This window comes from Ixodes scapularis, unplaced genomic scaffold, assembly GCF_016920785.2.
Source record: "Ixodes scapularis isolate PalLabHiFi unplaced genomic scaffold, ASM1692078v2 PGA_scaffold1__304_contigs__length_218370807, whole genome shotgun sequence".
Taxonomy (NCBI): domain Eukaryota; kingdom Metazoa; phylum Arthropoda; class Arachnida; order Ixodida; family Ixodidae; genus Ixodes; species Ixodes scapularis.
In genome coordinates, this window is record NW_024609846.1 from 95,147,299 (window position 1) to 95,162,346 (window position 15,048).

The 15,048-nt window shown below is 44.6% G+C and overlaps 1 protein-coding gene across 1 annotated transcript; it reads right to left on the reverse strand.

The window, feature by feature from the left end:
• Nucleotides 1-2,245: 2,245 nt before the first annotated feature.
• On the reverse strand, nucleotides 2,246-12,334 carry LOC121835777 (inactive pancreatic lipase-related protein 1-like). Its single transcript, XM_042290271.1, has 5 exons — nucleotides 12,110-12,334; nucleotides 10,827-11,135; nucleotides 9,044-9,296; nucleotides 5,680-5,874; nucleotides 2,246-2,548 (listed from the first exon to the last, which is right to left on the reverse strand). Exons 1-5 carry the CDS (start codon nucleotides 12,332-12,334, stop codon nucleotides 2,313-2,315), a joined length of 1,218 nt encoding a protein of 405 aa, XP_042146205.1. The 3' UTR covers nucleotides 2,246-2,312.
• Between the last annotated feature and the right edge of the window lie 2,714 nt (nucleotides 12,335-15,048).

Consider the following 15,048-nt stretch of genomic DNA (forward strand, 5'->3'; position numbering starts at 1 on the left):
TCTTGAGTCATTGTTTGTTGGCATCCAATGCCCGCTGCTAACCATCTCTCTTGCCTTAGCTCTAGGGATGTCACGAACGTATTTCGAACCGAAGTTTTGTTCACCGAATCAAGCGGTTCGAAAGGTTTTCAAAGATTTTGAATTTGGTTAATTAAGAAGTTTGACGCTTTTCGAAATTTCGAACTTATTACGCCGCAAAATTCGATGCTTGTCGAACTTTCTAACTTGATAGACAAAAAAAAAACTCGATGATTTTCGAGCTTTCGACCTTTTTGCACTAAAAAGTCCAAAGCTTTCGAACTTTTTACGCTAAAAAATGCAATAATTTTCGAACTTTCGAACTTATTCATCTAGAGAATTTGAAACCTTTCGAACTTTCTAATCTTGAAAAGTCAAACGGTCAACGAACTTCAAACTTTCAGATTAAAAGTTCGAAGTTCGTCGAACTTTGAAAGACAGGCGGGCGGTTTCATTTGGATTCAAGCAGTGACGTACTTCGTAATTTTTTTCTCGAATTTTCACATGTGGTGCCGCATTCCTTGTGAAAGACAATGCCGTTTATTTCAATGTTCTAGCATGCTTAGCTTTAAAGAAATAAATACCCGAAGGAGCGAGGAAGGACGACGGGTTTTCGACGATTGTCTTTTGTGCCATATTTGAAACACGCTATAGCCGAAGCTATTTATGGTAGAGATGTTAAACATTTTTTAAGGATGATCTATCTATAGCCTAGGTAAGTGTCGTCTTAAGGTATGATTATTGTTAGTCAAGATGAGTTTGGAAGAAATGTCCAATCATATATCTACGGGCATTTATGCCCTAAACTTGGTCATTTTTTTTCATCTAAATTGTTTGAGGTATCGCAATTAAATTAACAGCCCAGACTATACACATCATTGCCATCTGCAGAATACAAAATAATGTATTTATTGTTTTTTCACGTTGAGGAATAAATTAACTCATGAAGAAAGATTTTTAGTTTTGTTCAAGTTTAGCACGTCATTAAAAAAAAAGAGAAGCTATTTTTATTTTTTATTTTCTTGTTCTACGCTTGTGGGACGTGTTTTTCGTTTTTTTAGACTGTACGCATTTTGGTAGGAAAAACTTGTTTCGAAGTTCTGAGTCTCTGAAAATGCAAGAGTACAACACTTCCGGTGGGTCCTTGTTAGTTTTTTTTCTTTTCAGCTTTTTATTTTCACATTTATTCTAATGTTTAATGTTTTTTTGTTTGTTTGTTTTTTGTTTTATTTTTACCAATGGCACAGTTATTTAGGTCGAAAAAACATAGCTTTGAACTTCCAAACCACTAAGCATGCGACGAGCGGTGCCTTCTGACAGCGAGTTTCCGACAATGACCATCTACGCGATCTTTGATGTAGTGAAGAGCTACAGTAAGGGGGGGCTATACATACGCATAAATAATTTCACAATAAAATAAGCTCGACCATGCCCTCTTTCCCCGTATTGTTTTTTTTAACAGTCCGAAATATCTAAAAGGGGGGGGGGGGGGGGCGGGAGCCCCCCCCCCCCCCCCTCCTTTTTTTTACCTCTGTTTTTTCTCCTCCGACGCCATCGGTATGGTAGAATGCTCCTCGACCTCAAGTTGTGTCGGGCAGGGAGGAAAACGCGTTGTTACTACCTTTTTCCTCCCTTTTTTTTTTTTTAGAGTGCACTTGCAATTATGGCAGGCTTAACGTGCATCCCAACGCAGGGATTCACGAAAGCGCACAAGAAGCCTAACAACTTTCTTCTAGTAGTTATGACCAGGTCGATAGTTGTAAATTGAATGCGATGACAGAACCTAACATAAATTTGGCGGTAGATTTTTTTTTAAGAGAATATAAAAAGGGGTGGAATACTATAAAACTAATAACAGTATAAATAACGCAGAAAATGAAGAAAGCACGTTCAAACAATTTTATTCGTACAACTATCTTGTGGCAGTGAATGCGCCATTGTTGGGGGGAAAATGCGAGCTACGTTTGAGTTACGAATTGTTAAAGCTTGATTCCTACTCAGTAGGGCATATAACAAACGCTAGGTTGAGAGAAAGAATAAGGAAAAATACAATCTGTTTGTCGTTTCCAACAAACCAGTAAGAGATGATGTAGCTTCAAATGAATAAAAATTACAAGATGTCAGACCCATTCTTTCCGTTACGCTAAGCCTCGACGCGAAAGCTCCTTTTCTCTATTTTTTGTCACTGACTGAGAATACAAGGAGACATACCGATGACGATGTATATATACAAAACGATTACTGAAATGACGGGTGGCGCCGGTCTTGGGCTTTGCACAATGACCCGCGTTTTCCTACATCCTGCAGAACGGGCAGTCTTTGTTGGTCCACAAGTACTGCTCTCCCCTTCCCTTGGCGTCTATGCTGTGGTAGCCCATCTCGCCCCAGTGGTAGCCGCTCCTGCCGCAGCGTCCCCCGAGAAACGCCTTCTGACCGCCGGGACATTTGAGGGCCTTGAACTGGCAGCTTCTGGCAGACTGGATAGACTCCATAAAGTACTCCACGGCACGGCGATGGTGGCACGCCAAGTCTGCAACCGTAAGAAAAGGCGAGTGGGTGAAGTCATTTCGGAAGAACAACCTTAAATGAAGAGAAACTGAAGGAGATGGGGAGAGGAAAGCACGGGTGGACGTGAGAACGCCGAGCTCTGATTGGAAGGATTAGTGGGTAGTCGGAATGACTGTAGCTGCCGATGTCTCTATAAACCACCGTTTGAACGCAACACAGTTCGCGAGCAGCAGACGACAATCTTGTTCGCTTATATGCCGCAGTCGTACTACTTATACGTCATACAGATGACACGTTGTTCGCTGACGACATGACGGCCGAAATGTCTGCGGACACGCGTCAAAGATCTTCGAGGCATGTTTGCGTCTAACATTCGTACGCTTCGAACATGTCTGCAAACAGTTTTTGTATGGCCAATGTGACAGCGCCGCCATGTAAGAAAGCAACATGCCCCAGAGAAAGATTGTCGCTTTGTATGATGTATAAGCAGTGTGACCGCGTCTTAATTGGAGGGAAACGACGGGTCTTTAGTCTACTTGATAATCGCTCCAATCACAGCTCGGCGCTTGGACGACCCCCGCGTGCTCTTATCTCCCTCTTTCCCTCGGTTTCTCGCCGTGTACGGACTTCAAAAACACGAAAGCTTAAAATTATTTTACTGAACGCTATTTGAAGGTGCAGAATGCGGTGATTTGTGATAACAGTTTACTGGCACTACGACGGATAATCGCATCACGACTAAGTGGGCAATAGGACGGAAAATCACATCACGACTAAGTGGGTAGTGCGAAGGATACCTAAGGATATATTAGTGCTTCGTGCGTCACGAATAAGGAATTACAGCCTTGCTTGCGCGAGCGTGTGGCTCCCGAAACTAGATCTGACGGTATAAATTCCGAAAACTCAACCTGATAAACATTCCAAGAAAAAAAAAATTGCAGACCATATTAATACCTTACTTGAGATCTCTCACGTCATGGAGGTTCTTCGGAAGTAAATGTATTGGGTGTGAAAAAGTGAGGTATATTAGAATAGCGCGTTTCTAAAGGCATGTTCTGCAAAATTATTGGAACACCAAGGCCCTGCTGGGTTTGTATGTACACGTGCTGCACGTACTCGCCCTCTCTGCTAGAGAGGCTCGAAGCAAATGACTACATTCTAAAAAAAAAATCCCGTGCGTCTACTTTCTCGGACAACACTCGGAAAGCCACTCACCGCAACTGACGGAGGCAGCTCAGCGAATGACAATGCAGAAACATGGGTTTAGACCAAAAAACGCAGTACGAGTTGTGACATTAAGCAATGCAAGCCTGACGTTTTGCACGGCTTAATGTCACAACTCAGACTGCGTTTTTTGGTCTAAACATATGTTTTGGCATCGCCATTCGCTGAGCTGCCTCCGAAAGTTCCGGTGATTGGTTCTCTAACTTTTGTGTGGGAAAGTAGACGCACGGGATGTTTTTAGTGTATACGGTCACCGAGGATATGGAAAACGGGGGGGGGGGGGGGACTCCCGCGCATCTCATTATTGTTCTGTAACCAATGAGAATGCGTTATTAGCCAACAAGAACTTTGAACAACAAATCCCGTAGCAGGAAGCGCAAAGATATTACGGTATTAGCTAGCTGATAAGAACGCCAAATTACCAATCACAAAGCAAGACGCGTGCACATAAGCCATGCCCTGTACGTACGTAAGCATTTCGGCAGAGGTCTCCCTGGTTGGGGAAAAAGTTTTAAAAAGTTGCATAAAATCAAGAACCAAATCCTACAAGAAGGATCCGTCGTTTCAAAACCGGCTCGGTTAGTTCTTCGGGGGCGTCTATTTACAGATAGAGGATATCAGCTTCGTCTTCTTCTACACTCTAAAAAAAGCCCGTGAGTCTACTTTCCCGCACAACACACGGAGAGCCAATCGCCGCAACTTATAGAAGCAGCTCAGCGGATGGCGATGCCGAAACATACATTTAGACCAGAAAACGCAGTCTGAGTTGTGACGTTAAGCAATGCAAGCGTGACATTTTGCATTGCTTAAATGTCACAACTCAGACTGCATTTTTTGGTCTAAACTAATGTTTCACCATCGTCATTCGCTGAGTTGCCTCCGTAAGTTGCGGTGATCGGCTCTCCGAGTGTTTTACGGAAAAGTAGACGCACGGTTTTTCTTTAGAGTGTACAGTGATACCTTTTTTTACTTCTTTGTTGGGTGACTTAGTCTGTTCACGTAGGATGATGGTAATGTGCCAGTTGACATACTGACGTTTTCTGGTGTTGTTTTGATATGCCATGATTTTATAAAAAGTCTCCGGTGGAAATTCGCCCGAACATTTATGATGCGGGTGTTTGCGAGTGCATTCGATGGTCATAGCCCTCACACTGTTCCTCCATAGCGCAGCGCTCGCGGTCGAATGTTCGCACATCGTTTTTGTGTTGTTGAATTCTTTCTGGAAGTTCTGTTTCGCCGACTTAGGTGACAGGGCACTCTGCGCATGGAGTTGAATATACAACGCCCTGCGCTCTTTCTTTAGATGGACTATCTTTCGGTCGCGGCATCATAGGTTCAAGTGTGAAATGATACCGGTTTGTGAAACACCTGAATACCTTCTTTTGCCAGGGTACGCGCCAGCGCTTCCTAGAGCCTTGTATGTAAGAAACACAAGCCGTGCCTTCTGTATCTTAAGATATCAGTTACTCTAGGAGAGACGGGTTCGACTTTATATCAGCTGAATTGTTGAAATAATTAGTTTTCGGCTCAAGTAACTTCAAGAGGGGTCGCTGCAACTCTTAGCGTGTGATGAACTCTTCCTTCAAAACATCAATCATGGCCTATGCACTCTGATAAGAAAATTCAACAAATTCGACTTTCTGCAGAACGTGAGATAAGTCACGGCGTAGAATAGAAGGAACCCTAGCGAACAACATATCTTGCTATTAACTCTGAAAAATTCGATGTGCAACATAATGAGCAAGTGAAATGTGCTCATTGATATATGCGCATATGCTATTTTCTTGGTCGAATCGTATACGGAGCTTCGTCTAGCGCTGTTACGGCTCGTCGTGATGGGCTTCCTCCATGTTCAGCAGCGAAGGGAACCCGTAGGGTTAATTTTGTTTAGTGTGTTTCCCTATTAGGGGAGGTGTAGTCGAAGCTTACCGAACCACCAACAGCCAGGCTGGGATTTGCCTCCGTTGGGGTAGAAGTTGGCGTTGCCGTAGGGCTTCACCATCCCCAGACAACCCTTGAGCAGGTTCGTGCCCGCGCTCGTGTGGATGCCGTCCACGAACTGCGCATCGTGCCTGCTCACGTGGAACCCGTAGGACTCAAACAGAGGACCAGCAGCATCCAGACCTGCGTCATGACGCAAACAAACAAATATCATGTATTTTTAAACATTAACGTGTTTTGTTAGCCGAATTCTATGAGAAACGCGTAATAAAGACCCGTCGCGAAGAACCATCACAAAGAACTGACACGCCAATTTTCCCACTAAATTTAGAAGGGAAATCATTGTACACTCTAAGAAATGCCTGCTCGTCTACTTACCCGCAAAACATTCGCATAGTCAACCTGTGCAATCTAATAAATGAGCTCAGCGAATGATGAAGCGGAACATCCGTGTAGACCTCAAAATTACGTTTGCTCTGTGGCATTACGCAATGTAGGCATGACGCTTTGCATTGCGTAACGCCACAGCGCAGACTTCATTTTTAGGTCTAAACGAATCTTGCGCCTCATCATTCGCTGAGCTTATTTCGCAGATCGCAGAGATTGGCTCTTTGAGTGTTTTGCGGGCAAGTAAACGCGCAGGCATATCTTAGAGTGAAGCTGGATGTAAATTTTTTGGCTAAATTTAGTGGGGAAATTGACGTCGCGGCACCTCGTCATGAAACTAAGTCAAGTGACGTCATGTTACATCAAATCACAAACATCATGTGGCCTCAATTTATGTGACGTAAATATTCTCGCTAAATAGCGTGGGAAAAGGGATGTCACGTGACGTGACCACGTCATGTAACCTCAAGTCACGTGATCTCAATTCCTGCAAGGTGGTTCTGCGAGGTGGTAGTTTGTGCTCAACCCCATCCTCTGCTCCCCGGTCCTTGTCGGCATAATTAAAGGCACCCTGAGGAGGTTTCTGAGATCGCCTAAATATTGCGATAACTCACTCTGCTGGCTCTAAGCATTACAGAAATGCCTAGATCATTACGATACGTGGCCAACTTTAAAAAAACAAAAAAAAAAATCAAAAATTGACCCACACTGAGGTCCTCTCTGGCGATGGGAGGAGCATGTTCCGAGAACAAGACCACTGTTAGCCAGTAGTAAGCGAAGGATCCTCGCTCCTCCGACCGGGGGAATCGCAGAGTGATATTGCTGCGTGCATGATCGAAAAGACACGCTTCTCCGTTCATCTAGAAGAATCGTGTATTCTTACCTCGAGCTTAAAAGAGGAGGAGGCCAGATGGCCTTGCCTGGTCAGTCTCTTCCTAGCTCTTCCTCGAACATTCTAGGTAGAATATTCGAAATGGCGAGCATAGTAGATGAAGAGCCGAGCGCCATATTGCCGATTCATTTGCTGATCATCTCTCGCGATAGCCAGCTCTTACGCTGACGCACCGTCGCTTGCAGTTGCCGCCGTCGACGCTCGCTGCTGCTTTCTCGAGGTCTGTTCTTTTTTTCGTTTTTGGCACAAGTTCGGCCCCCATTAAATCTTTAGTTCATTGCATTTTCTCCTACCTCTTCGTCTGTCATTCGTGTCAATATCTCGAATGCGCACTACTCGTTGCTCATACAGCCCGGACTACGATTCAACCCAGCAAGCGCGCGCTCGAAAGCTGACGGCCGGAGACCAACACTCCCACCCCCCCCCCCCCCTCAAAAAAAAAAAAAAAAAAAAAAAAAACAGTGCGCTGTTTTTTAGACGTTTATGACAGTACTAAGTTCTCTCTTTACGAAATATTTATTTTCGACTACTCTTACTTGCTTCTGTCATCTACAAAAACCTACGCATTTTGTAATAACAGCGTTTGCTATTTCAACGAAATGTCGCGCTTTCATTGGTTACATGCCGTCCAGGCTGCCGTCACAATGCTCCTCCCATCGACTGCGATAATCTCGAGCTTTGATTGCTTTTTTTTTTTTTTTTCAATGTGTAAATCGGCCGCGCATCGTTATAGTGTATGGATGGTTAGGATGCTTAGAGCCCGCAGAGTGAGTTATCGCCATATTTGGACGATATCAGAAGTTGCTCTCCAAGTCGCGTTTAAGAGCTCGGGTAATTTTGGTATTTTAATCCTCTCGCCTAAAGATCACCGCACCAATATTACTGTTTACTGTTTCTGGTTCTTTTTCAAACGTCCTACAATTTTTTCCTGTATATTTTTTATTGCGATTGTTTTGTGCCATTTGTTCTAGTTTACTCCCTTACGCCCCTCTTCGCCCACACGAGGCAGGCGGCTGTGTCTTGTGCCGTACGGTGTTCACTGGAGACATGATGACGGCATTATCTGTGGCTTGAAGCATATTCGAAGCACGTCTGTTTCTGAGTGCTTCAAGTGCCTGCAGACAGTTTGAGTACGGCCAATGACAGAACTGTCGTACAAGGAAGAAGCACAGACAGTGTATGCAGATTGTCTTTTGTACGACGCATTAGCAGTAGGACTCCCATTCACGCATTGCGGCAACGTAATAAAACTAAGGTTTGTTTATGGGCGGTTTGTTTAGGGCAACTTGCTTAGGGCGATTGAATCATACTATTTGGTTCCAAACCCTTATTTGTATATACTGTATATACGGGGTGTCACCAAAAAAAAGTTACAGGGGTTTTGTTGTTTTTTTTTTAGCCCAAAAACAAACTATTTTTCGCTGAACCCTCATTCTCTGTCCAAAGGTATCATTAAAGGTCAGAACCAAATGCCAAAGTTTCAGCCCGAACCGATATCTTATTCAGAAGTTATAAGTGATTTTGTTTAAACTGCAGTGGGGGAAAAGGGGGGCCATTTTCGGCTATTTCGGTGTCTGGCGCTATAGGGCTCGATGTGTTCGAGAGCTCCGTCGCCCGCCATTTTCCCATTACAATTTTCAAAAAAATCACATAACTTTTGAATAAGACACCGGTCCGTGCTGATATTTTGGTACCTGGTTCGGACCTCTAGAGCTACCCTTGGGCGGAGAATGATCATTGGGCGATGCGTAGTTCATTTTTGCGGCGAAGAAAACCCTGCAAAGTTTTCTTTAAAACACCCTATATATATATATATATATTGAGCGCCTGAAAGAGCGTTTTTTGGCACGAGCTTTTGACATTGTCAGTGCTAAAGCGGCAGTTTGTTTTCCCCGATTTCTTAGTATTCTCCCGGAGAGCGTTGGTGTCGGGTACTACAAAGAATGCCATCGCCCCAAACAGAAGGATATTGGAGCACCCTAAGCAAAACTGGCTAGTGAAATGAGTCTATTCCGCGCCTGAGGATTTAGCTGCAGTCTTAATCGCGGGACAATTATTTCCGGTAGCGCGCACCAGTGATCCGTCCGATCTTCTTCCCGACCGTCCTGGAGAAGCTCCTTCCCGCGAAGCCCGCAACTTGGGCTCCGAGACTGAAGCCCACCAGGTGCACCTTGCCCGGAACCACGGTGTCCGGGTGCCGGTGGGCCAATACCTCCACGAGGCGCGCGATCTGCCTGCCCACCAGCGCCGTGTTGGCGGCGGCGGTCATGTACAGGGGCATAGGGCAGCCCTTGTTCCAGTCTACGGCCACCACGTTCACGTCCTCCTGCGCGACGAACCACCGGGACAGAGTTTGGTACGCGGACAAGATACCATTCCGGAAATATTTATTGCCTCAAATTGTCTTTTCGACGCACTACGGCAATCCGATGTGCGGCGTGTGGAGAAGAACCCACTTATAGAAGCGTTGGTTAGTATTCGTTTAGCATATTGCGATTTCAGAACGAAAAGGACGCAGGACGATAACAAGACAGGGTAAGCATTGGCTTTGCGAGGCGTTCGCTTTGTCTTCTTTCTGTTCTGACCTCGCAGTCATGAGAGCAGGCACGTAGCTAGGGGGGAGGCCCATAAGGCCCGGCCCCCCCCCCCCCTGAAATCTTACATTTTGCTGGGACCTCCTCTCCCCCTCCCCCTCATACAGCATTTTGTCATGGGCGCCCCCCCCCCCCCCCCCCCCACCCCCAAACCAAAATCCTGGCAACGTGCCTGGGTGAGAGTGAAGGAATTGAGCCACCTCCAGGATGTACGGAGCGTACGAGCCGACCCGAGTGTACATAGGAACGGTCCCACAATTCAACGCGCCACGCGGTGCAAGGTGGGATCTAGGACAGGCCTTTTGGGGTTTTTCGCGAATGTCTATTTTCAACGCATGCACACTTTAGGGTTCATCGCCGATAAAACCTTCTAACTTAATTAATTGCCACCATTTCTTTGACTAATTAATTAAAATGAATCAAACACATTGGCCTCAAGGCATAATACACATATTTTTAAGTCAAACTATATATTTTTGCTTTCACTGTTTCTTGCTATGTCGTGAGCAGAGCAATCTAAAGTCTTATTCGAAACTTGACACTGTACCGCCAGCAAAAAGAAAACACAGGCAAGCATTTTTAAAATTGAAATTTTGCTACATGTATATCGTAGTCACCTTATAATCACTGCGATTCACAACCATGAGGAATGCTAAGGCGCTTTTCTGTGAAACAAACAAGTGCGCATTTCCCATCCTAAGCAAAAAAGAGGCATGCCAAGTAGTAAGGCGGGCATTTTTACTCTCTCCTAAAAATTTCGAGCACAAAACTCACCCGGCAAACCGCTTGAAAAAAATGCATCAGAACTAAAACAATAATTGATTGTTTGGACGGTTAATCAATCACTTGGTTAGTCAAAATAAACAGAGAAATTGACTTAGATACAGTAGACGACACAATTTTCGCGAGGACCTAATTTTTGGGAATTTCGCTAATTGCTTATGATTGGCGAAAAATAGATCCCCCGAATATATGTTTCCCTAGTGTAGCAAATACGTGGTATACCTCCCCGAGTGTCGGAAATTGAAGCCCGCGAATAATTACATATTTTCGACTTTGGCCCGATTCGCGAAAATTCGAGCCCACAAAAACTTGAGTCATTCACGGTTTTCCGTTTTGTAGATTCGGAGTAATTACTGTGGTCCACGAGGCACCGACGAGTTGTTGAAAGCAGGAACTTTGGTAGGAAATTTGAGCTCGAGGTGGGATCTCTCCCCTTCCTGCCGTTTTCACCTTGTCAGTGACTGTCTAGTCATTCTCACCATTTCAAGAAAGGCGTCCTTCATCTCCAGTATCCAAGTAGCGTTGCCATTTTCACCAAACCCGTGCACGATGAAGACAAGGCTCTTCTGCCGTTGGAACTGATCGACGCCCAAGGATTCGTAGCGCAGGTAGTCGAGGAGCACGGGGACTTGTCTGTTCTTGCGGGAGTAGAGCATGAACTTGGTGTCCACCTCCCTGGGGCTAGATGGGAGCGAGATGGAGTGTGAAAAGATGTCCCTCTGCGAGAAGCAGCCCAGGCCGTCGTAGCAGACTTCTTGGTCGCTGTAGAACGCAGTCCTGGGAAGCATCTGCGCAAAGTTGGTTGAAAACTCTCCGTTACAACTAGGCGGTATAGCTTCCCGCTTTTTACCGAAAAACACCGATATACATTTATTAACATGGTAACCCAGGAACGGGACGGACAACACAAAGCTTTGTGTTGTCTGCCCCTCTTTTTCCCTTGCTCTTGGGTTAACGTTTCAGTATTGAACCAGCTGCCCTGCACTTTTGCTTTAGTTTAAACATCCGTTGGTATCAAAAATTCAAGATGCATTAAAACCTAAGATCACTGCTAAACATCCGTGAGTGTCGAACGCTCAAATATGGTTAATTCCGAAAACACCGATAAACGTCCATTGGTTTCAAAAATACAAGATAGGCCAAAATAATAAAAAAACACCGATATATATCCGTTGGTGTCAAAAATGCAAGATGGCTTAAAACCGAAGAACACCGCTAAACATCCGTCAGTGTTAACTTACAAAACTGGTTAAAAACAAGAACACAGATAAACCGTGTGTGCCAAAGATACAAGATCGGTTAAAACAAAAGAAACACTGAAAAACATCCGTCTGTAAAAAAATACAACATCGGATAAAACTGTAAGACGCAAATAGGCATGCGTGGGAGTCCAAAATATAAAATCAGTAAAAACTAAAAAAACACCAATAGATAAGACATTCGTTGGTGTCAGAAGTACAATATTTATAGAAACAGCAAAACAGCAATTACTTGAAATGTATGATCAATCAGGGGCTATATTCTGTAAAAACCCTCTTCTTCTGAAGCCTTAGCCACTCAAGGGGCAACATAAAGACCGCCCAGGGACCTCGCGCTGTAAGCGTGCGCCAATATTGGTTGAAGTCGGAGGAAGAACAAGAGCACATGGACTGAATCTTCTGGATCAACAAGCGCACGACGTGATTAAAGAGCAGACGTACTGGCTCGCATCCCGTATAAAATCCGGGTTTTTTTCTTTTTTTTTCAATAACAACTTTCTTACCTTCACAGTTTCGCTCGCGATGTAGACGTTCTTGACGAGTTCTCTTCCCCACTCGACTTCTTCCTTGGTGGGCTTCTGGTGACCCTTGCAGCATTCTTTTTCCTCAGCTTGCTCTTTTTGTATGCGGACCACCGGGAGTGTGCCGTTCACCACGCCTCCCAAGGTCTCGGACGTCGCCAGGACCAGCACTACAAGCGCGTGAGAAGAATAACCACTTGAAGACATTAGCACAGACATCGCATCTCGCCACAAACAAAACAAAAAGGTCGCCCAGCCATTGCGGCCGTTTCGATAAACCGAAATCTCAACTTCGACCAGCAAGCGCAACGATCGCTTCTTCTTCGTGCATTTAACCGTAGACTATAACCCGTTTCACATTGAGGAGTTTTAGGGAAACATTTTTGCACATCCGAAACGCTACGATGGACCCTCCGGTACGAAACTGCGCGTGCGGGAGTCTTATGCGGTATAGCACATGCGCAGTTCGTACCGGAGGGCCCATCATATACCGTTTGGGAATGTGCAAAAAGGGTTCCCTAAAACTCCCTATTAGGTCCGACCGTATAGCCGACTATACGATGGAGCCAATCAGGCAGCGGAAAAAAGTGCATCGTCACGGCGCTGGTCGCCTTTGTCGCTTACTATTCCCGGCTAAACCAATCACGCCTAGAAGAAAGCGCAGGATCCCGGTGCATTTACTGTGCGCGATTCGTTTAGCTGGGGATAGCAAACCCGCAAACACAACAAGCGCCGTGACGATGCAATTTTCGCTGCTGCCTGATTGGCTCCATGGGATCGTAGCGTCGATTTCGGTTGGACTTGAAAATGTAACGGAGTAAAAATGGGCACCAGGGCCCGTTTGCTCGAAGCGCTAACCGTGGCTAAAGTTAGCCACAGTACCTAGGAGAGGGATTTTGAAATCACGTGACTGGCTCGGTAGGGATGCGGGGAAACATGGCGGTGCCCCGGTGAGTGAGCGCCGCTCGCTTTAAAACTAATGTGTCGTTGTAGCTGCAATATCGGGCGCGTTAGTCAGCAACGAATGGTGCAGGAGGCTTTCGCTTTGCCTTAACTCACTTAAATCGCAAAGCATGAGCAATGACCTCGCCTCATTTTTAGATAGTCTTTCGATTCTGGCCATTCCTAAGACTAAATGAACGCGAGAATGGTCGCCATGGCAACGTCTTTGGAAAGCGGATTGCCTTGACTCAATCGTCCGGGTATTGATAGCACACAAAAGCAAACAGCGTCCCAATAGACCTTTTTATAAATTTCCCAAGCACCGAGGTGCATACTGCGAGTGTAGTTACACGCGTTGTACGTGCTGACGTCTGCAGTTTCAATTGTTCTAAAGCAAAATGTCTAAAACAAATTTTGCCTTGCACGCGCGTTCGTCAAAGCCTTATTATGATTATTTACTTCGAATATTTTATAAAAGAAAGGCGAGCGCGCGTGGAACGTAGAATTACACTTTCAGGGTTCTCCTCGACGCTTGGGTAATTAGAAAAAGGTCTACTGGGACGCTGTCTGCTTTTGTGTGCTATCAATACCCAGCCGATTGAGTCAAGGAAATCCACTTTCCAAAGACGTTGCCGTGCCGACAATTATCGCGTTCTTTTAGGCTTAGGAATGGCCAGAATCAAAAGACTATCTAAAAATGAGGCGAGGTCATTACTCATGTTTTGCGACATCAGTGAGGTAAGGCAAAGCGAAAGCCTCCTGCATCATTCATTGCTGACTAACGCGCCCGATATTGCAGCTACAACGACCAGGGGTGGAAGCAAGCTTCAGCCTTTTAGAGCAGGTCTGGGAGCAGCAAAGATGCCCCTTTGGAGCAGCTTTGGAGCAGTAAAAATTCAGCTCTGGAGCAGCTCAGGAGCAACAAAAGTCGAGTTTCGTAGCAGTATAAGCAAATCTTGGAGCCGGTAACCCGACTCGAACTCGGTGCTATAAGCACATATGTGTTTTTCTAAATACAAAAATAAATATAAATAAAAAAGCATCTCCATCTGACGTTCCAGAACCATTTCCAAACGTGACACTTCCTTAAATATATTCCAGCCCATAGCAAAAAAAAATATTTTAATGGGTTTACAATACATTGAGAACTGTCCTGGTGATAGCGGGTTGGTTCTTCTCATGGGTTTACAATAGTAGGCATAGGCAACTACCGAAAAAGAAGTTAAGCCTGATGAAAACAAAATATTGTAACTATTTATCAATACCTAAATCGCACATTTCATAAGTTAAAAACAAGACCATTTCAAGCTGCAATAGTATGGTATGAAATACAGTTCAATACTGACTACAGTTCATTATTAGGAAACACAAATGTATCAAGTCCCTGTTTAGCAAACAAAAGTATTCCAATACTCAACAGGGCACAAATCAAAAGTATTCTGATACTCAACAGAGTACAAATCTACTCTAGTTGATAAACGTACAATAATAAAAAAATTGAAAAATTCATACGGCCTATACAATTCCTGCTCATACATACGCACTTAATTAACCCTTACTAAAACAGGCATGACTGACTAAAAGAAAAAAAAGAAAGCTTGTTTAGGAGTTTAATAAAAAAAGATAGTGACTGACAAAACTAGGAAGTAAGACAATAAAAAACGGAAGGTTTTCCTCGAGTCAATGTGGAGCGAAAGTTTGTCTGCTTCTTGCACAAGGGTAGCGTGACGTCAGAACGCCGAGTTCTTAATGACTGATCAAAAAATAAAAAAAAAATAGTGGGTATACCTGAAGGCACTTATCATTTAAATCTACCCACAGTCATTTCAATCAAAACCAATCAAAGCTCGGCGTTGTTCTAAAGTCACCGCATCTCGTGCGCAAGAAACAGACGATTTGCTCTACGCATTGCTTGGATGCGTTCTACAGAGGTTTAGAATTTGCTTCGCACAACAGGATATTCCCACTGTTCTCCTCGT